The sequence below is a fragment of the Bombina bombina genome, chromosome 1 (assembly GCF_027579735.1).
Source record: "Bombina bombina isolate aBomBom1 chromosome 1, aBomBom1.pri, whole genome shotgun sequence".
Taxonomy (NCBI): domain Eukaryota; kingdom Metazoa; phylum Chordata; class Amphibia; order Anura; family Bombinatoridae; genus Bombina; species Bombina bombina.
In genome coordinates this window covers 422404567-422428809 of record NC_069499.1, presented here as the reverse complement: position 1 = coordinate 422428809, position 24243 = coordinate 422404567, and the positions used below count along the sequence as shown (strand labels likewise).

Below are 24243 nucleotides of genomic sequence, written 5' to 3'. Positions count from 1 at the left end.
TGTACCAAATATTAGTGCTGGCCAACAGTTATACCAAATATTAGTGCCGAACAGCATTTGTACCAAATTTTAGTGCCGACTGCCAAACAACAGTTATACCAAATATTAGTCCTGGCCAACAGTTATACCAAATATTAGTGCCGAATAACAGTAATACAAAATATTAGTGCTGCCCAACAGTTATACAAAATATTAGTGCTTCCCAACAGTTATACCAAATATTAGTGTTGACTATCGAATAACAGTTATACAAAATATTAGTGCCGGACAATAGCTATACCAAAAAGTTGTACCAAATATTTGCCCTGGCCAACAGTTATACCAAATGTTAGTGCCGAACAGCAGTAATACCAAATATTAGTGCTGGCCAGCAGTTGTACCAAATATTAGCGCTAGCCAACAGTTATACCAAATATTAGTGCCGAACAGCAGTTATACCAAATATTAGTGCTAACTGCCGAATAACAGTTATACCAAATATTAGTGCTGACCAACAGTTATACCAAATATTAGCGCCGAACAACAGTTATAATATAAATATTAGTGCTGGCCAAACGTTGTGCCAAATATTAGTGCTGGCCAAAAGTTATAAAAAATAGCGTCAACTAGCAGTTATACCAAATATTAGTGCAGACTGCCAAACAACAGTTATACCAAATATTAATGCTGACCAACAGTTATACCAAATATTAGTGCCAAACAGCAGTTATACCAAATATTAGTGCTGGCCAAAAGTTGTACCAAATTTTAGTGCTGGCCAACAGTTGTACCAAATATAAGTGCTGGCCAACAGTTGTACCAAATATTAGTGCTGGCCAACAGTTGTACCAAATATAATTGCCGACTGTCGAATAACAGTTATAAAAAATATTAGTGCCGGCCAATAGCTATACCAAAAAGTTGTACCAAATATTTGTCCTGGCCAACAGTTGTACCAAATGTTAGTGCCGAACAGCAGTAATACCAAATATTAGTGCTGGCCAACAGTTGTACCACATATTAGCGCTAGCCAACAGTTATACCAAATATTAGTGCCGAACAGCAGTTATACCAAATATTAGTGCTAACTGCCGAATAACAGTTATACCAAATATTAGTGCTGACCAACAGTTATACCAAATATTAGCGCCGAACAACAGTTATAATATAAATATTAGTGCTGGCCAAACGTTGTACCAAATATTAGTGCTGGCCAACAGTTATAAAAAATATTGGCGTCGACCAGCAGTTATACCAAATATTAGTGCAGACTGCCAAACAACAGTTATACCAAATATTAATGCTGGCCAACAGTTATACCAAATATTAGCGCCGAAGAACAGTTATACCAAATATTAGTGCTGGCCAAAGGTTGTACCAAATATTAGTGCTGGCCAACAGTTGTACCAAATGTAAGTGCTGGTCAACAGTTGTACCAAATATTAGTGATGTCCAACAGTTATCCCAAAAGTGTTATGCATGTGATAACATTTCACATTTAATTTGGACAATAATCCTTTTTATATCCCTTACACAATTTGGCCCATATCACAATCTAATTTAGGAACCCCAAAAACACTGATTTCTGTCCCACTTACCAAATCATTTCCCTCTCTGTGTCACTAATTAATTTCAAGCTTCCTAAAACCACCAGATGATTCCTATCCTACCCACACCAACTCACTAATATCCCTCCCACATTAGGAATAGTTGATTTATATTCCTCCCACACCATTGATTTCTCTCCAAAAAAACACTGATTCCTGTCTCCACTCAAGCTAAACCATGTCTGATGTATACCACCATTTCTATTTCCGTAGCACTAATATATTCCTGTCTCTCATCAACATAGGAGCAATGTATAACAATAAGAAACTAGAAAAAAAAAATATGGTTCGCCTATGGTGCATAATCTGGTGAGATAGGTTTTCCCTGATTCCTAACTACCTCTCCCAGAGATATTATTAATCTTCCATATACAAATGTATGTTAAAATATAAAACAGTATAGGACAGTAGTGGTGTAAAATATTCAAATTTATTGTAAGCTGGTCAAACAGACAAAACAGAATGTTCTTCATCTGTCTCTTCATCATCACTGCTTTTAACGATGACCAAGATGATAACAGCAATTAGTACAGCAGCTCCGAAGAACCCAAAGATCATCCAATAGATCAATGGGTGGCACCATGCAGTAAGGGGACGGCTATATGACTGCTGTTCTCTATCAACAATCAAATCCTCGTCTTCAAGGCTGTTCACTGCAAATTAAACAAAATTGAATTTAGATAAAGCAGATAATAGGCAGATCTCAAAGGTAAAGTATATTCAAAATTAGAAAACAAATAGCAAACTGAACGATGATGTTCTAAACAGCTCTGGAAACAGTAACAAAAGCTATGTCTTATTATAACTGAGCTAATATATGTTTAGTTACCATTAGATTGCTGATGTTATCATTTTAAAGTTAAACCATTAAAATAATTAATTGTAAAGATTAGTCAAATCTAACAGAGCACACCATTTACTAGGAATAGAATCGCTTGTCTCTGTAAGGGCTGGACACATCAATTTTACATCAATTTAATATAAAAAAGGGACATTTTTAAATGTCAAACCTTGTTTGGCAACATTTATAGAAAAGTTGTTTTGAGCTATGATTTTTTTTCTTTAAGTGAAACAAATGCAACATGGAAATAGTCCCTTCTAAATGTATAAGAATCCAGTCCGTGTTTATGTACAAAAATATTAAATAGGCTATAAATATTTAACCTGTAATAGATCACCCACTATGCAGTATTATGTTTCTTAAAGCAACGTAACTTTGTTAAAGACACTTACAGTCTCTCTTGTTGACTCTAGCTCCAGATGTCTCCAGTCTTGCACCTTTTGGTATTATGAAGGTCTTGAGCCCTCTCTTTCGCCTATGATAGCCTTCAGCATAGCCTTTGGCATCATCCGTCATCAGCGAGGCCTTGCCCTTATTGAAGGACTTTCCAAGAGCTGTTGAGTAAAGAGGCAGCATGTTGGTTAAACTATACAATAACAGATGACCCATGTTTTATTATCATTACATATTGTAAAACTAAATAGGATACATTTAATCAGCCATGACCCACTAGTGTTGTATGTACAGACTTAACCAACTAGTGCTGTATGTATAGACCTAACCTACTAGTGCTGTATGTACAGACCTAACCTACTAGTGCTGTATGTACAGACCTCACCTACTAGTGCTGTATGTATAGACCTGACCTACTAGTGCTGTATGTAAGGACCTAACCTACTAGTGCTGTATGTACAGACCTGACCTACTAGTGCTGTATGCACAGACCTAACATACTAGTGCTGTATGTACAGACCTGAGCTACTAGTGCTGTATGTACAGACCTGACCTACTAGTGCTGTATGTACAGACCTGACCTACTAGTGCTGTATGTACAGACCTGACCTACTAGTGCTGTATGTACAGACCTGACCTACTAGTGCTGTATGTACAGACCTGACCTACTAGTGCTGTATGTACAGACCTGACCTACTAGTGCTGTATGTACAGACCTAACCTACTAGTGCTGTATGTACAGACCTAGCCTTCTAGTGCTGTATGTACAGACCTAACCTACTAGTGCTGTATGTACAGACCTGACCTACTAGTGCTGTATGTACAGACCTAACCTACTAGTGCTGTATGTACAGACCTGACCTACTAGTACTCTATGTACAGACGTGATCTACTAGTGCTGTATGTACAGACCTGACCTACTAGTGTTGTATGTACAGACCTGACCTACTAGTACTCTATGTACAGATGTGATCTACTAGTGCTGTATGTACAGACCTGACCTACTAGTGCTGTATGTACAGACCTCACCTACTAGCGCTGTATGTAAAGACCTAACCTACTAGTGCTGTATGTACAGACCTGAGCTACTAGTGTTGTATGTACAGACCTAACATACTAGTGCTGTATGTAATAAACATGAGAACATGTAGTGTCTGAGTATGGCTATTTATATAGTGTTTAATCAGCAGGACATTTCTGTACAATCATATGTAAAACTCCTCCCCTCTTCTCCTCCAGGCAGCTATTTCACAGTATGGAATGTACCAACAATGTATAAAATTCTCCATGCTAGAAGCAAGTACTTATGTGTACAAACATAATAAACTATAAGTATACTTAAAACAAAGGAACAACAATGGTCAAACATAGACTTTACCTTTAGAAACATCATTACGTGTTACGTCATACAGGGCATCAGAAAATATATCCCAGGACATGTCTCCTAGTTGGTCAAGGAGTTCCATCAGAATGCCAGGACATTTGTCTTTGTCTGTTGCAAATAAAAGAAATACAAAAAAGTATTAATCAGATCAATTCATTTATTGGATTTGTTTATTTTAATGACATACTTTTGTGTTTCAGTGTTTTTGTTAAAGGAATGTGAAGCATGCTGGGTATTAGAAAACTGAGTATAATAATAGTAATAATAATATGTAATATAAATGATTATGATAATAAAAGTAATAACCATTACTTTTGGGTAGTTAGTATAAGGGTGTATGTAAACAAGGGCACTTATCACAGGGAGCTAAAAAGTATGATCAAAATGATAAAAACCTATGGCAGGAAATGTATTAAAGGGAGTCTATAAGGAAGATAAAAGCTGGAATTCTATAGAGTTTTGCTAGGGCTGATTATCATTTTAAGAAAATACCTTTAGACTTTAGAAGAATGTTCTGCACTTCAGTAATGTCTGATGCAGTGTTTCTTATTGTGCTAGTGACTGTTTAATAATGCACAAAGCATAAACTATTATGTGACATTGTTATCAATGTAATCTATATTGTTTTGTCTGTAACCAGTTCATCCTTCTATTAATAAACCTACCGTATTCCCTGCGTTGACCTAGTGATTCTGTAATATCCAATAGAAGATCCTCACACTGTTTTGGTGATAGCTGACTAATAAGTCGCAGGAGCATGTGCGGCCCAACGTCATCTGGCACTGGAAAGGATAAATACTGGTGTCAACTTATAAATTAATATGTATTTAAACTTCAAGTTAACTGCATATGAAACTGGAGAATTATATTACAAAGTGATTTTTGTTTATTGCTGCAGCCAATCATTTAAGCACTTTAAATAGACCATACTTTTTATTATCAGTAATAGGGATATAAATAGTAATAACATGACTACCATTGCAATACATAAGTTATATATTGTATCATCTGACAATAACTTGTTCTTATTTATCTAAAAATACAGATACACCAAAAAAACCTATCTAGCAAATATTATCTAACCTAAACAACTAAGTCTCCTGCTACTCTTAGTTCTACCATATAACATAATATAAATAAATATCTCTCTCTCTCTCTCTCTCTCTCTCTCTCTCTCTCTCTATATATATATATATATATATATATATATATATATATATATATATATATATATATGATAATCATATCTACAAAAAATAAATTGGTGATAATGTCCCTTTAAATTGCTTTCTTACCTGAGTCGTCACATGCACCAAATGGATAAATAAAGATAAGCAGCACTGCAATCTTTAAAGCAAACATGATAATTCTCTCAGTATTCACAAGTAAACAACCGGAGTAAAGTGTACTGGGATTTGCTCTAACAGCCTTTATAACATTCAGAGGCAACTATGACATCACAGGCTACAGCGATTCAAGTATTGACTTCATAGTGTACAATGATAGTTTGTGATGTCATAATCAGAATTTACATGGAAATCTAACAGGATTATAAAGATGCTGTAGAATGACTTTAGCTTTCTCTGTGGAAATGAATGATCAGTACAATTTTGTATGAGTTTACTTTTTTGGGGTCACAATTGTGTTGCAAATGTCTGTGAAATGGTTTTCAACATACAGCAGTTTCCTCAAATTATTATAAGATTGAGATCCTTCCCAAATAAAGAAAAAATAATCCAACACCCACATGAGACCTCTTTTGATCTTCTTTGGAGGGGAACCACTTAGAGGATGAGGAACTATGTGTGTGTGTGTGTGTGGGGGGGGGGGGGGGGTCAGATTTATCTCTGTGTTTAACTATTGCTGCATTAGTAGCAGTAAAACAAACTAATGGAAAATATTATTTGAGTCTTTAATAAAATTTAATTATACAGTCACAAGATTAGCATGATAAGAATTATAACCACATTTGTGTGTAGAGCCACATTATAGTAGTCTCTTGAACTTGGGTTTAAAAGACATCGGACCAGATTACAAGTGGAGCGTTATTTACCGTTCCCACTCAACTCAGCTTTTTGTGTGTGTCAGTTGCACTTGTATTATGAGTTGAAAGTAAAATGTTTTCGCTCGCGCACTTATCGTGCATAAAAAGCAAAACTTACAATATTGAGCTCACGATAACCTTCTCCCCCATTTAAGTCAATGGAGTAAAAAAAGTGTGAAAAAATTTCTTACACCCAACTTGCTTGAAAACCCGATCACATTCTCTCATGTGCTCCACATGAAAATATAAATATTTATAAATATATACTTATTCCTAAATATATATTTCTATATATCTGATAGTATTTTGGTACAATATATATATATACATACACATGATTTTATATATAGGTATAGATATATACAGATACAGTATATAGGAATATCTATTTATAAATACTTATAACATATTCTGCTATGTGCAGAACATTAGAATGTGAAATATTTACAGTATATACACACTATAACACTTTATTAAATATGAATATTGCATAAATATGCTTTTTACTTAACTGCATAGAACCTCAGTGCACTTCTGTATATGTCTAAATATGTGTATATGTGTACCTATGTGTTTATATATATATATATATATATATATATATACATATATATATATATATATATATATATATATATATATATATATATAAAAGTAGTTGGTGGTGTGAATGCACTCGTCTCTCACTCAAAGTTTCCAACTGCCACGGTGCTATGAGGGAAATTATAAAGGCAAATGTGATCAAAAGCATTTACTGGACTTCGGTCAACTTCACAGCAAACACAAATATTATTCCTGTAACCTTTTTATGGATACAGAATCCCTTCTTCTGACAGTCAAAACTTACAAATATACAAACTTAAATAGGCCTTGTGATCCCACCCCAAATGGATAAACCAATCCCCACAGGTTGTGTGCAAAAATCCACAGTGCTATGTGCAAACTGCAGCTACCATGGTGAGCAAAAGTGTTTATAGCTTCTGTGATTGTCAGAGAAAAGGAAAAAAGAAATCTCTGCGCTGAAGGTAACTACTAAGCAGGTGGGAAAGCAGAGGGTTCCCCAGCCTCTGAAATGGTAATCTGAGAATCTAAAAAAATGTTCTTCAAAAATGAAGAAAACTTTTACCCACAGCACTGAAAAAACAGCTTAAAATAGTATTTCTGACAGATATGCTACTAATGAGACCATATGTGGATACAAAATATTATAAAAAGATGGGGGCGGAGCCGGCCTTGCGTGAGACATGGCCGCACTTTAATGTGAGCTCCGAGTGCAATTGCCCTTTATCGCTTATACAGGGACATTTGGAAGCCATCCGGTAGTGAAATTGGCTACAACTAACCCCGGAACGGATGGAGAGATAAAAGGTCACGGACTTTATTGTTAATACCCGGACTTCATCACAGCTCCGTTTCATAGCCTCAGGAGCGGCCGCCATCTTTGAGCCTGAAGGCAACGTATGTACTACCGGACTCCCCGGAACACCACCAGACAGTAAGTGACTGACCTGAGGGCTTTAGAGGCTGCATCGGCAATTACACAGAGCATTGCTAGGAACTTATATAACGTGAGGTACGTTGATTCTGGGGGTCTCTGACACGGGTGCCATCTCTACAGTCCATGAGCTAATTATGTCATATCGGACCTCTCTGGAATAATACCAGACACCAAGCAAATGATTTAGGAAGCTGTGGAAAGCATATTTGCCGATATATTAAATATTGTTGGCTACGCATGTAACATGAGGCATTTTTACTATAAGGTCGCCATCTTAGCAGCTTAAGACAGGCTACTGAACATAACCAACGTGTCCTGAAAAGGGAAATAAAGAAATTTCTATAAATGCAGAGACATTCTTGCATATAGTTATACCACTGTGCCTTGCACGAATATACTTTAATAAAGAAGATCTGCTTAATGCGTGCCATGCTGCTATGACACCAATTGTTAACTTAATCACAGCTCACAGTTGGTGAGGGAAAATTTCACACTCACACACCTTTCATTATTACAGGCCCTGTTATCTTGTTTTCCTTCAAAGTCTGAGAGGTGAGTGTGACAGCAAACAAAGAGAAATAGGAAGCAACTTGTAATATCATATAAAATGTCTCCAAAAAGATAACAAAATCAGGCAAAGATGCTAAAACACCTGCTGCCTTGTGCAATTCAGTGAGCTCCTTTTTTAGATCTGCAGAATCCTCACAACCTACACTACCTGATCCCACTACACCAAAGAGGTCTGAGATGTCGCCTTCAGATAGTGAGGACAGTGATATAGATGACTCCATCCAACTAACTAAGTCCTTCTTGGCCACCATACCATCTAAAAGTGATTTGGATAATATAGTTGTCAAAGTACGAGACTGTATTAAAGAAAAACTAGCTAACCTGAGAAGGGACATGTCAGAGATTGGTAACATGGTGGAGGCCCTGGAGGAGGATAATGAGCTTAACCAACAAGAAATATCTAACTTGCAGACTACAGCTCAGATACATGACTCACTATTTATGCAATTACAAGATAAATTAGAAGACTTGGAGAACAGAGAGCGGCGCCAAAACCTCCGGGTCAGAGGAATTCCAGAAACAATCCTGCCAAACTCTGTTCCTGAATTTCTCAAGGGTCTCTTTTCCTTTCTACTAGGCCCCTCTTCCACTGCAGATATATCAATGGATAGGGCCCATAGAGCACTTAGGCCGAGACCTTCAGACCAGGCGCCTCCAAGAGACGTTATACTCAAATTTACACATTTTCAAACCAAAGAAGACATCTTAAAAGCTGCAAGACAACTTAAAGACATCAACTTTCAGAACTGCCACCTACAACTATTCACAAATCTCGCTCCTCGCACTCTGCAGAGACGTAAAGAATATCAACATTTGACAACACTGCTTAGAACAAAAGGTATCCCATATCGCTGGGGCTTTCCCTGCTCCCTTAACATGTCCCACAAAGGTAATAAGCATACCTGTAAGACACTTGATGACATACCGGATTTATGTGCAGCATTGGGGATTGACCCCCCCAATCAACAGCAGTGAGAGAAGACAGAGAGCCGAATATGACAGCAAAGTCGGCAAGACCTCACAGAGCTCAGTGGCAACAGCAAAAGCCCAAGAAAACGAAGAAAGTTCAGGACACCTTACCCACTGACAGCTTAGGATGAACCAGGAAGAGCTAAATGGGTGAGATGATTCCATGTTTTATAACTTTATAGTTTTCAAGGAAAGTTAGCTTTTTTACCGCCTCCTGGACTTTTCCAGTGAAGAGACTGAACATTTTATTACACCTATTTGAAAGTTGTCTAGAACTGGTAGCTTTAAAATGCAATAATGTCCTTGTATTCATATCCTTGCTTATTCATACATCTTATTTAGGGGCAAGCTATTCTTCCCCTGTGTGGTGACATATTATGTCAAGTTATTTGTTTAAGTTTATACTACTGTTATTGTTATTTGTGTTCATGTTATTGTTATTAAGGTTTGTGTCTATATATGTGATCAACAAACTTCAGGAATGGGATTCTTTCATACTATATTGGATCAGATTCTGTAATTTTATAATGAGACCTGCTATTCAGATAGACCCTGACTTATAGGAGTAGACATGACAGGCGTTAAACCAATTACGTTAATGACACAAAATGTAAAAGGCTTCAATATACCACATAAAAGACGTGTAGCATTCAATATTAGACACAAACAGATTGAAGTTCTATTTTTACAGGAAACACACTATCTAGAAGGACAAGAGCCTAAGTTTTTCACGTCCACTTATTCAAATCATTATCACAGCAGCCATCCAACAAAGAAGATTTCTGGTGTCAGTATTTTACCCCACAATTCTCTACAGTTCCATGTCCAACAAATAGACAGAGATAGGGAGGGGAGGTACCTTGCCCTACTAGATCTGCTTCACAGGTAACCAATTACATTGGTAAATATTTAGGCCCCAAATACACACCAAGCGTCCTTCTTCCGCAAGATATCCAACAATATTATGGCTTTTTACAAAGGCTCTCTCATTGTTGGGAGTGACTTAAATACACCCCTAGACCCATTGTTGGCTAGCTCCACTACACAATCACAACTGTCAAAAAAGGCACTTAGGTCTATAAGAGAGGATTTAAAGCTACTAGGGGTCCATGACGTTTGGCGAGTCCAGCACCCAACTAGTAAGAATTTTACTTTCTACTCAGCACCACAAAGCACACATTCCCGTATAGATTATATTTTTATAGACCACAATACTATTACCTCGGTATTATCCACTGACATCACACCTACTAGTTGGTCTGATCACTCAGCAGTAATTTGTAAGATGCAATGGTCTTCCCTCCCTTTTAAACCATATCAGTGGCACTTTGATGATACGATGCTTAAAGAAGACTTAATATCACAACAAGTAGAGAAATCTATAACGGAATATATTGAGCATAATAACACGTCAGGTATAGATCCGTTCACTTTGTGGGAGGCACATAAGTGCGTTATAAGAGGTGAGATGATAAAACTCAGATCCTTACAATGTAAAACCCACAGACTACAACACATGACTCTTACCGATACTTACCAACGTATAGACAGTTTATATAAAAACAATCCACACGATGATTCCTTAAAATCCCAGCACGATCAAGCTAGGCATAAACTTAAACAATTTTTAGAACACTCAGCCCAGAAACAGGCGCTGAAACTACGTCAAAAATTCTTTCTGGAGGGCAACAAGCCAGGTAAACTCCTGGCAAGAGCACTTAAAACAAAGCAGTCGACACATTATATCACTACTTAAATCTAACTTAAGTGTAGTAACCAAAACTGATTTAATTTAAAACAGAAGCACATAAAAACATAAGTGTCTCAGAATGGAACACCCCTTCGGATTGGTTGACAGGAGATGCAGTCAATCGTTGTTGGGCGTTTTGCCGGACAACGTTATCCACAAAGGTGTCAGTGTAAGTACTGGAATACACAAGGATCCCAAAATAAAACAGTGGAGAAGGTACCAAATATAAGGTGTACACTTTTACTTACACCAGAGAGGTACTCAGATGTGGATGTGGTCGCTTTCTTCAGTGGTAGCTACTCCATGCTGATCCCCTGTAGCAGCGTGACTATAACCAGACGTCTCCTATGCTAAGAACAATATCAGTATGTCAGACAGGCTCTATGGATCTCACAGCTTATGGAAGCCTTGGAGGGTCAAGAAGGTGCAGTTTCAGAGCAACGCGTTTCAGCCCGTGCAGGGCCTTTGTCAAACTCCTGAAGAAATAACGGAGTTCACTTTTAAAGTCTGTGTCTCCAATTTCATTGGCCCCTGTGTGGATGGAGTAACTTGATACAGCCTAATAGTAGCATTACATGACAAGCAAAATGCGTATAATAAAACTATAAAAATATATTTCACAGATAAAAAACAAATAACAGAAAGTTGATAACTAGAATACAAGAGAGATAGTGAAATATGTCTCAAGGTATAAGTAGCATATCTATCCGAGAATACTTGAAATAATCTAGTATTTTTCAGACTAAAAAATAAATGAATACTTGGTAAAAGAATGCTAATTATAAATTTACTGCTAGAATATAGAAAAATTTAGGTTCATATATCGCATAAAAAAAAAAATTAAATTAGAAATAAAAAAATAAAAAATATATAGGTTACGGAATGAAAAATACTTTTGCTATATGAAATCAGTGCAGAAAATCGACAGCTAAAATAAATCTCTTTATATATGTACTGTATCTCTTGTACAGAGTCCCAAAAGGTGTTGCACTAGTAATATCAAAATTAGCAAAATTAAGTTAATTTTTAGTTTTGTAAACCCCAGTGAGTGCTGCTTTTTTAACTTTATCTCTTGTACAGAGATATCTATAATTAAATTCATAATAAAATTTCCATAATAAATGTTTTTTTTAATAATAAAAATGTTCTTATCGGTGGAATAGATAGTTAATCTAGTTAATGAGATTGTCTATATCTATTACCCATTCACTTTTTGCACTAATATTGTCTATATATATTACCTATTCAATTTGGTAGACAATTAATTGAAACACATAATACGCTTCCACGTAGTTCCACGTGTGTAATTGAGACTGGGACATAAATTCAATTTATAATGTTAAGAGATAACTCCTCTAATTTTTGCATTAACCAACAAGTATAATATTTATTTGAAATATAATTTATTTGAAATATTTTTTCTTTTGCAAGATGTACCGAGTCCACAGATTCATCCTAACTTGTGGGATATTGTCCTTCCTGACAGGAAGTAGTAAAGAGAGCACCACAGCAGAGCTGTCTATATAGCTCCCCCTTAACTCCACCCCCCGGTCATTCTCTTTGCTGGCTCTAAGCAGGAAGGGTAAAGAGAAGAGAATTTTTTTTTTTTTTTTTAAAAATACCTTATTTTAGTACTGGCAGACTTTCTTCCAGTACTTAAAGGGACATGAAACCCACATTTTTTCTTTCATGATTTAGAAAGAGCATGTCATTTTAAACAACTTTCTAATTTACTTCTGTTATCTAATTTTCTTCATTCTCTTGATATCACTTGCTGAAAAGCATATCTAGATATGCTCAGTAGCTGCTTATTGGTTGCTGCATATAGAGGCCTCGTGTGATTGGCTCAGACATGTGCATTACTATTTCTTCAACAAAGGATATCTAAAGAATTGAGCAAATTAGATAATAGAAGTAAATTGGAAAGTTGTTTAAAATTACACGCCCTCTGAATCATGAAAGTTTAATTTTGACTAGACTGTCCCTTTAAGATGGCGGGGACAATTGTGGGGTGGGGGAGGGAAGAGAGCTGTTTAGGAGGGATCAGGAGGTGTGATGTGTCAGGTTGGATGCTGATCTCTACATTAAAGCTAAAATTAACCCTGCAAACTCCCTACAAGCTACCTAATTAACCCCTTCACTGCTAGACATAATAATCGTGTGATGCGCAGCGGTATTTAGCGGCCTTCTAATTACCAAAAAGCAACGCCAAAGCCATATATGTCTGCTATTTCTGAACAAAGGGGATCCCAGAGAAGCTTTTACAACCATTTGTGCCATAATTGCACAAGCTGTTTGTAAATAATTTCAGTGAGAAACCAAAAGTTTGTGAAAACGTTTGTGAAAAAGTGAACGTTTTTTTTTTTGTTTGATCGCATTTGGCGGGGAAATGGTGGCATGAAATATACCAAAATGGGCCTAGATCAATACTTTGGGTTGTCTACTACACTTCACTAAAGCTAAAATTAACCCTACAAGCTCCCTAATTAACCCCTTCACTGCTGGGCATAATACACGTGTGGTGCGCAGCTGCATTTAGTGGCCTTCTAATTACCAAGAAGCAACACCAAAGCCATATATGTCTGCTATTTCTGAACAAAGGGGATCCCAGAGATGCTTTTACAACTATTTGTACCATAATTGCACAAGCTGTTTGTAAATAATTTTAGTGAGAAACCTAAAATTGTGAAACATTTAATGTTTTTTTTTTATTTGATCGCATTTGGCAGTGAAATGGTGGCATGAAATATACCAAGATGGGCCTAGATCAATACTTGAAGTTGTCTACTACACTACATTAAAGCTAAAATTAATCCTAGAAGCTCCCTACAGGCTCCCTAATTAACCCCTTCACTGCTGGGCATAATACACGTGTGGTGCACAGTGGCATTTAGCGGCCTTCTAATTACCAAAAAGCAACGCAAAAGCCATATATGTCTGCTATTTCTGAACAAAGAGGATACCAGAGAAGCATTTACAACCATTTATGCCATAATTGCACAAGTTGTTTGCAAATAATTTCAGTGAGAAACCTAAAGTTTGTGAAAAAAATTGTGAAAAAGTGAACAATTTTTTTTATTTGATCTTGTTTGGCGGTGAAATAGTGGCATAAAATATATCAAAATGGGCCTAGATCAATACTTTGGGATGTCTTCTAAAAAAATATATACATGTCAAGGGATATTCAGGGATTCCTGAAAGATATCAGTGTCCCAATGTAACTAGCGCTAATATTGAAAAAAAGTGGTTTGGAAATAGCAAAGTGCTACTTGTATTTATTGCCCTATAACTTGCAAAAAAATCAAAGAACATGTAAACATTGGGTATTTCTAAACTAAGGACAAAATTTAGAAACTATTTAGCATGGGTGTTTTTTGGTGGTTGTAGATGTGTAACAGATTTTGGGGGTCAAAGTTAGAAAAAGTGTGTTTTTCCATTTTTTTCTCATATTTTATAAAAAAAATTATAGTAAATTATAAGATATGATGAAAATAATTGTATCTTTAGAAATTCCATTTAATGGCGAGAAAAGCGGTATATAATATGTGTGGGTAAAGTAAATGAGTAAGAGGAAAGTTACAGCTAAACAAAAACACTTCAGAAATGTAAAAATAGCCCTGTTCCTTAAGGGAAAGAAATTGAAAAATGGCCTTGTCCTTAAGGGGTTAATAATACCATTTTGGCAGTGGCACATTCCTTATGGGACTCAACCTAAAGTGTTACTCTTATGGTAGAATATTAATTAAACCTCAGATCAATTTTCTTTGTATGAAGGATAAACTGAAATGACAGTCTAACAGATAAGATTTATAACTAATTTACGGCTAGATTACAAGTTTTGCGTTATGAGTGAAAAACTAATTTTCCCTACTGCTTTCCATAGCGCCACAAATTTCACCATCTACGCTCAAATACATATCGCTCACACAGACCTAGTAGTTAATGATATATCGATCACAAAAACATCCACAAATCACTTCAAAAACATTACACAAAGTACACTTACACTCATACAAACACTCGACAATATTTATTTTTTATATTAAATTTTTTCAGGTCAAAATATAATAGATCAAAACCATTTTACATTGACTTACCTAGACATACGGGAACATACACTCATCTAGCTATATCTAACTACAAATATTATCACATACATACAGAATTAGATACATACAAACAATATACAGCACATTACCAACACAAAACATATTTTTATTATGTAATTAACACAATTTAGCTACTTTTTCACAGAAGAACATGACGTCACTCACTTTACGCTCAACACAAGTGTTTGATTTTATTCCTCTGGGAATTTCTCTCCTCCATTGACTTCTATGGGGAATACGTGCTCGTGCACGTGACCGGCAGATTTATCGAACGCACGAAAAAATAATTTTGACTTTAAAACTAGTAATACCAGTGTTAGAATTGGGTCGTTAATTCATTCATTCTTGCGTTAGTCCCGCTATGACAAATAGATCAAGAAATTACTATTTCCCTATGGAGTTATGGCTTTTACTTGTGTGAACATCACTACAACATCACATTCTTAAAGGAAATTACATTACATCAACTAGAAATCACCATCACCAATACGAAATCGGTTTCAAAAATGAAATCATATTTAAACGGATAGAAAAATAATTTTTTACATTTCATTATTCACAAACAGTAGCCAATTGTAAACACGTCTCATTTACGTCTATTATAGCATTTCATTTATTAAAATCATATGCTTGGATGAACAGCATATCTACATAGGATCACCAGATGATGATTGATGGATGCACATACATGCCTTTTGGCATTGACTCATACATGTGCATTGATATTCAAGTAGAAAAATACATATAAACAATGAACACATTTACATCATACAACTACATTGGAAGGTTGGTTAACATTGGATTCTCTCTTGGAATCATGAAAGATCAATTATGGATTTAGTGTCCCTTTAACATCACGATTCACTCATAATATACCATTAAGAATTATGTACAACAATAATGTATCATTAGAAAATATTAGAGCTGTCACTTTTTTGGAAGGAACAGCAAGGCTATGTTGCTTTATATAAATCAGCTTATGTAGGAGAGAATCCCAATACATACATATATGTACATAACACGCATCACACAACAACAAAGCACACATTTATCTTTTTTTTTTTATAATCAAACGGCTAGATTTAGAGTTTTGTCGGTAACGACCCGCTTAGCTAACGCTGGCTTTTCCCCCCCGCACCTTTTAAATACCGCTGGTATTGAGAGTTCACAGAAGGGCTGCGTTAGGCTCCAAAAAGGGAGCGTATAGCATATTTACCGCCACTGCAACTCTCAATACCAGCGGTGCTTACGGACGCGGCCAGCTTCAAAAACGTGCTCATGCACGATTTCCCCATAGGAAACAATGGGGCAATTTGAGCTAAAAACAACCTAACACCTGCAAAAAAGCAGCGTTCAGCTCCTAACGCAGCCCCATTGTTTCCTATGGGGAAACAGTTTCTAAGTCTGCACCTAACACCCTAACATGAACCCCGAGTCTAAACACCCCTAACCTTACACTTATTAACCCCTAATCTGCCGACCCCGCTATCGCTGACACCTGCATATTTTTTTAACCCCTAATCTGCCACTCCGTACACCGCCGCAACCTACGTTATCCCTATGTACCCCTAATCTGCTGCCCCTAACACCGCCGACCCCTATATTATATTTATTAACCCCTTATCTGTCGCCCCCAACGTCGCCTCCACCTACCTACAATTATTAACCCCTAATCTGCCGACCGGACCTCACCGCTACTCTAATAAATGTATTAACCCCTAAAGCTAAGTCTTACCCTAACACTAACACAACCCACCACCCACATACCGCTAATCTAACCCAAACCCCCCTTAAATAAATTTAACACTAAGCCCCTTAAGATCTTCCTACCTTATCTTCACCACGCCGGGTATCACCGATCGGTCCAGGCTCCGAAGTCTTCATCCAAGCCCAAGCGGGGGCTGAAGACGTCCATCATCCGGCTGAAGTCTTCATCCTATCCGGGCAGAAGAGGAGATCCGGACCGGTAGACACGTTCCGATCAGCCAATAGAATGCAAGCTCAATCTGATTGGCTCAGCCAATCGGATTGAACTTGAATCTCCTAATTTCCTACCTTAATTCCGATTGGCTGATAGAATACTATCAGCCAATTGGAATTCGAGGGACGCCATCTTGGATGACGTCCCTTAAAGGAACCTTCATGCTGTGTTAGGACGTCGGATGAAGAGGATGGATCCGCGCCGGAGGTCTTGAAGATGGAGCCGCTCGTCGTCGGATGGAAGTAGATAGAAGATGCTGTGTTGGGGGGGTATTGTATGTTTTTTTTTTACAGGCAAAAGAGCTGAATTCTTTGGGGCATGCCCCGCAAAAGGCCCTTTTAAGGGCTGGTAAGGTAAAAGAGCTTTTCTATTTGTATTTTAGAATAGGGTAGGGCATTTTTTTATTTTTGGGGGGCTTTGTTATTTTATTAGGGGGCTTAGAGTAGGTGTAATTAGCTTAAAATTGTTGTAATATTTTTATAATGTTTGTAAATATTTTTTTATTTTTTGTAACTTAGTTCTTTTTTTATTTTTTGTACTTTAGTTAGTTTATGTAATTGTATTTATTTGTAGGTATTTGTATTTAATTAATTTATTGATAGTGTAGTGTTAGGTTTAATTGTATTTATTTGTAGGTATTTTATGTAATTAATTTATTGATAGTGTAGTATTAGGTTTACTTGTAGATAATTGTAGGTATTTTATTTAATTAATTTATTGATAGTGTAGTGTTAGGTTTAATTGTAACTTAGGTTAGGATTTATTTTACAGGTAATTTTGTAATTATTTTAACTAGGTAACTATTAAATAGTTATTAACTATTTAATAGCTATTGTACCTGGTTAAAATAAATACAAAGTTGCCTGTAAAATAAATATTAATCCTAAAATAGCTGCAATATAATTATAATTTATATTCTAGCTATATTAGGATTTATTTTACAGGTAAGTATTTAGCTTTAAATAGGAATAATTTATTTAATAAGATTAACTTAGGGGGGTGTTAGGGTTAGACTTAGCTTTAGGGGTTAATACATTTATTAGAGTAGCGGTGAGGTCCGGTCGGCAGATTAGGGGTTAATAATTGTAGGTAGGTGGAGGCGACATTGGGGGCGGCAGATTAGGGGTTAATAAATATAATATAGGGGTCGGCGGTGTTAGGGGCAGCAGATTAGGGTTACATACGGATAACATAGGTGGCGGCGGTGTGCGGTCGGCAGATTAGGGGTTAAAAAATTTTAATAGAGTGGCGGCGATGTGGGGGGGCCTCGGTTTAGGGGTACATAGGTAGTTTATGGGTGTTAGTGTACTTTAGAGCACAGTAGTTAAGAGCTTTATGAACCGGCGTTAGCCCAGGAAGCTCTTAACTCCTGGCTTTTTGCTGCGGCTGGAGTTTTGTCGTTATATTTCTAACGCTCACCTCAGCCACAACTCTAAATACCGGTGTTAGAAAGATCCCATTGAAAACATAGGATACGCAAATGGCGTAGGGGGATCTGTGGTATGGAAAAGTCGCGGCTGCAAAGTGAGCGTTAGACCCTTTCCTGACTGACTCTAAATACCAGCGGTAGCCCAAAACCAGCGTTAGCAGCCCCTAACGCTGGTTTTGATGGCTAACGCCAAACTCTAAATCTAGCCGAAAGATTTTTATTAAGGTAATTAGCAAAACAAAATCCACACATAGAAAAGAAAACAAGTTATTTCAAAATGAGCATGGCATATTACAATAGTAAATCAAGATAAACATATTAAGAACAGGTATATCCTACCATATTACTAGCATACCTCGGATATATACATTGCAAGATTTACATTGATACCTTATAATTTTATCTATTTTTTTACAGGACGTTATTATAGTACCTCTTTAGCAGGGAATTCTGTCTATTAGTGTGATATTTTCATCTAACATATGTTGAATGGATATCCTGAAGGAGAGGCACATTGTGGTACCTCTTTATTTAATTGAGCTAACCACTAGAATGGTATTCACAATTAAAACATTCAGCATGACACCATATAGTCAGAGATGAGAGGTAGATTTTTAACGCAGAAGGAAAACTGTAACATAATGCAACATTCTAATATGACAATAGATATAATGTTTAGCTAATCAGCATAATATAGGGGTAAATTTAACTTAACACCAGAAAGTTTATTATGGAGTTGAGATGAGCAGGCCTCTAAGAGCCTGAATTGTGTGCTAAAGAACTCTAAAAGGAGGTCACAATTAAAGGTAAGACATATAAGGAGACTTTTAAAATGTAACTGTTTAAGCTTTTTCACCGCAGATGCTCTATATCTAGATGTCATCTAGGCCTTGAAAACAATTATGAACAAGAACAAACTTACTTTTCCCATCATAAAGAGTATAGTGTCCCCAGAAGGATATTACACACCTTTAAAAGATATTTTAAATATTTTAAATATGCAGGAGAGGGTAAACTTTCCGAACTCACAATAGGGTATAAGGTATAACATCAGAGCTCTCGGATATAACATTGAATATGTATACAGACCCTACCTGAAATTCCTCTGAAGTTCTATACTGATCTGAGGATCTTAGGATCTGAGGTCCTGGCATACTACTCTTCTGTCCTACTGCCTCGGCCGCCGGCAGTAGCCTAGAGTCTATGATGCTGAACCCCCATAATCTCTCTTAACCTACTAAGGAAACTGTAAGTTAGGGGGAAAAGCCCTAAGGCTGCCTAAAGCAAAATATAATCCCTTAAATAACCCTTATATGCCTTCTAAATCTGGGAGCTGTGATGATTGAGGGAATATGGCAGCTAAACCCTGAGTATAATTTAATACCAGGATGGAGTGTTGCAAGAGAGCCCCCTAAAGGCTTACTTTGTTTTGGCATAGGGTAGTCTGGATACTGTATAAAATGTTTTGCCTTATGTATACTTTGCATGGAGTTCAGAAAGAGATTTAGCTAAGGAGAACTGAATAATATAAGTCCCTAGCAACTTAACAAACTAAACTGCTGCTAGGTAGCCCTTTAGTGTTAAGCTCTGGTCCTCCCCAAAGTTATATATTAATGTGTAATATGTGTGCAAAGTTCCTGACTGATGCAAAAACGTATATGAGAAGAGCATTATATTAACATACTATTATAGGAGCATACCTGCTCCACAACCATCATCTAAGCCAAATTATGCATACTGTCGCAAATTAACTGAGCAGGAGTGTTAAAAGGAAAACATGTCTGTTGAATCCTAAGTTAAACAGATGCTTGACAATAAGCATGATTTCAGAGAATAAGTTCATCATGGGAGACCTGATCAGAGCCTGTCCCCAACTTTTAAAGTACAACAACGCTGCTTGGTCAACGTTTAGGGCATAATCCTGTCTATCTTCCTATCAATCTTGCATGGAGTCGAAAGATGGCATCACATCTAAACATAAAATGCTTGGGAATTTTAACACGTTCATGACCCACTGATAGATACGCATTACATCCAGGCTGCTGTTCTATGAACCACCAGGGCCCCGGTTAAGTTCAATTTAGTGACACAGGGATAATCTCCACCAGGATCCCATACCACACCTCCAGCAATCTGTGAGAGACGAAACCCCCACCAACGGTAAACGGCCCGCCACATCCATGCCAGGTAGTGACCTCTATACTGTTGCATTCCTCCAGGCCGCTGTGGAAGCCCCTGTGAGAGAGGACCTGATGTGTTCACCCCACCGGAGTAAGCCTGCATGTTGTAGTGCTTGACGGGCAAGTGGAAATCTACCTCCCGGTCTGGGTGTGTGTCCTATTTAGAGCAGTTCCCAACCTTGATCTGACATAAGGCCTGTGGCGGCTGTGATGTGTTCGCATCTGCGACCACCTTGCTGGTCTCTTGTGAATGAGCACATTCATCTCTCACGCTTTCCTCCATTTCACTCTTCCCCCACCAAATCTGGGATACAAGTGTGGGTTCCTCCACATGAGTAATTAGGGATACACATCTGATTTCTGAGGTAAGGAGGGCAGTGTGGGAATCCACCCGTCTAATTAGTGCGGCAATTAGTTCTCCAAGAACAGACGACATAATAGCTGCAGGCAGTTCGGTTGGATCCCCTAGCTTATAATTAAGCGCTGAAAATAGCCATTAAAAATTGAATGCTGAGAATGGTGGCAGATAAATACTGCCTTACTCGATTACATAAGGAACCGAGGGGGGGTAAATTGATGCGTGATGAAATTGCGACCTTCCACATCAGCTAGTCCCATAAGGCTCCTGTTAGTGCAAACATAATAATGAAAATGTCATTCTGATCCGTATCTTCTCCTCTTTTGTTTTCATAAGCTGTAAAGCATGTATAGCTGATTATTAAGGAGAAAGTCATTGGGATATGAGAAAATCTTGAGGAACTTCTCTATTATGCTGCTGAACATGGCCGTGGTCCGGCTCCGTCCCCCACATTTATCTTTTTAATCAGCACACAATAAGAATGTTGTAAAATACAACAACACAATGAAGATTTGCAAACTAGACATGCAGGTTGCTAATATGATGACATCATTCTAAGCTTCAACCATACAGATTACAGCATTAGGACTGTACCGTCCCTTTCAGAAGTTTCTCACTCAATACTCCATATATACGTAAACAAGAGGGTTGGAAGATCTTCATTATTATTGCGATATCAATGGGACGCGTAAAATATTGACATCTCGCCAATCACTGATATATAGAATATTATAGATGTCACCCGTTACTTTCTCGTTTCTCAACAATATTGCAACAACATTGATCGATCAGATTCTATGCCATGTCTATGCACACATTATACACAAGTATGCACTTTCAATCATGTTAGCGTGGACGTGTGGTTTTTGCTATAAGATTGCGTTTAATAAGTATTTATTATGCATATGAACAAACATCAAAAGATGCACTGTATATGTTACATTTTACACTTTCACATTGCGATTCTTTGGGGGAGGAATACATTTCATCAAACACAAGAAAATCAGCCCACTTTGAAAGCATTCGCGCCGCTCACTTATACGCTATCATTAGACATATTGCACTATAAATCCCCCAAACAACATGGCCAAAGCATCCCTTGTGATCGACATTGTATCAAATTGCTTCTGTGTGTTTGCATACCTTGTTACTCTGCTGTTTAGCTTTGTGCTGTTTGGCTTGGCAAATATGGATGATCCGCTGTTAGTTGGTGCTGGTGCTGCTGCACAAGTTGTGTACAACAGAATCAGGCGTGCTGGCCATCTCCGAGAGAGACATAGGGCTCATCTGGTTTGAGGTCCTCGTGTTGAACGGGTGAGGCCCACCTTGGATAACATGAGTGACTTTGAGGTTTATGACAAGTATAGGCTCAATTGCGAACAGCTCATTAGCCTTTACGATGTACTTAAACCTCATCTAAAACCATGTAAACGTATGCGGACCGCAATCCCTGGCATGACCAAGATGCTAAGTTGCATACACGTTCTGGCCTCCGGAAGTTTTCAATCAGGAGAGGGGTGATGGTGATTGGAGGAGCCTGAAGATGGAATTCTATGCAATAGCTCGAATGCCCAATGTCTTGGGAGTAATAGATTGCACCCACATTGCGCTGCGTGCTCCAGCAGATTACCAGCCCTTCCGAAATTGCAAACACTTTCATAGTCTCAATGTGCAGTTCGTTTGCGATGCACGGATGCGGATTATGAATGTGTGTGTGCGAATTTCGTCAGGGCTTGTCATGATGCCCGTATCCTCAGGCAGTCGTCCCTTTGGTGGCAGTTTGAGGGCAGACAGTTTCCCCATGGGTGGCTCGTTGGTGAGTACTTGTGCACAGCATGGTTCAGAATTTAGACAATTGCCACTGTAATGTTCAAAAACAGTTGTGTTTGTGTAATGTGCAAAATGTGCAGCTATAGGATGCGCTTTAACCATTTAATTGTCTCTTTCAGCAAATGTCTAGTTTTAGCTCCAAACAGATATGTAGCATGTCCTAGCTTAAATGTGCAGCTCTAGGATGCAATTTAACCATTTCTTTCTCTTTTTGCAAATGTCTAGTTTATGCAAAAAACGCATATGTAGCATGTCCTACCTTAAATGTGCAGCTATAAGATGCGCTTTAACCATTTAATTGTCTCTTTCAGCAAATGTCTAATATTAGCTCCACACAGATATGTAGCATGTCCTAGCTTAAATGTTCAGCTCTAGGATGCAATTTAACCATTTATTTCTCTTTTAGCAAATATCTAGTTTATGCGAAAAACGCATATGTAGCATGTCCTACCTTAAATGTTCAGCTATAGGATGCGCTTTAACCATTTAATTGTCTTTTTCAGCAAATGTCAAGTTTTAGCTCCACACAGATATGTAGCATGTCCTAGCTTAAATGTGCACCTCTAGGATGCAATTTAACCATTTATTTCTCTTTTAGCAAATGTCTAGTTTTAGCTCCACACAGATATGTAGCATGTCCTAGCTTAAATGTGCAGCTCTAGGATGCAATTTAACCATTTCTTTCTCTTTTAGCAAATGTCTAGTTTATGCGATTTTCGTGTACACAAATGCATTGTATCTTATAAAAATATATTTTAATATAATACTTTTTTATATATTTGTAATATTTGACATTTTGTTATGTTCTTTATTTATAGGTGATTCAGGTTACATGAGCCGGCCTTGGCTCATTACGCCTATACGTAACCCCACAGACAACGCCCAGGAGTGCTACAATCTGGGCTGTAGTGGAGAGGATGTTTTGGCTCCTCAAAATGCAGTTGCGATGCCTAGACAGGTCTGGAGGAGCCCTCCAATACAGCCCTAGTAAGGTGGCAAAGATCGTTATAGCCTGCAGCGTCCTGCATAACATAGCTCAGCGGGCTGGGATGCTGCAGGCCCTCCAGGTGCCCCGAGACCTCCTCCAAGATGAGGAGGATGAGCCAGTTCTAGAGGGGCCATTCCGGGATGAGGGGCTCAATGTCAGAGCAAATATCATCAACCGCAACTTCAGACGGAAAATACTAGAAGTTATATAGGAGCATTGCGAATATGTGTGCCATTTAGGGAAATGAGAAGTAGAGAATTGTGCAAAGAGGTTAGGATTGTTCAACAAATGATTAGATCAAAATCTAATTTGATATTTTTATTATCATAGGTA

General features: G+C 37.5%; 1 protein-coding gene across 1 annotated transcript in view; it reads right to left on the bottom strand.

The window, feature by feature from the left end:
- Nucleotides 1–1997: 1997 nt before the first annotated feature.
- Nucleotides 1998–24243, bottom strand: part of LOC128645385 (uncharacterized) — a 118802-nt gene continuing 96556 nt past the window's right edge. The window contains exons 2-5 of the mRNA XM_053698360.1: nt 4870–4986; nt 4199–4312; nt 2820–2981; nt 1998–2239 (exon numbers count right to left, since the gene is read on the bottom strand). Coding sequence (XP_053554335.1) covers nt 2031–2239; nt 2820–2981; nt 4199–4312; nt 4870–4986 — 602 coding nt within the window. The 3' untranslated portion in view covers nt 1998–2030. The remainder of the gene's footprint in view (nt 2240–2819; nt 2982–4198; nt 4313–4869; nt 4987–24243) is intronic.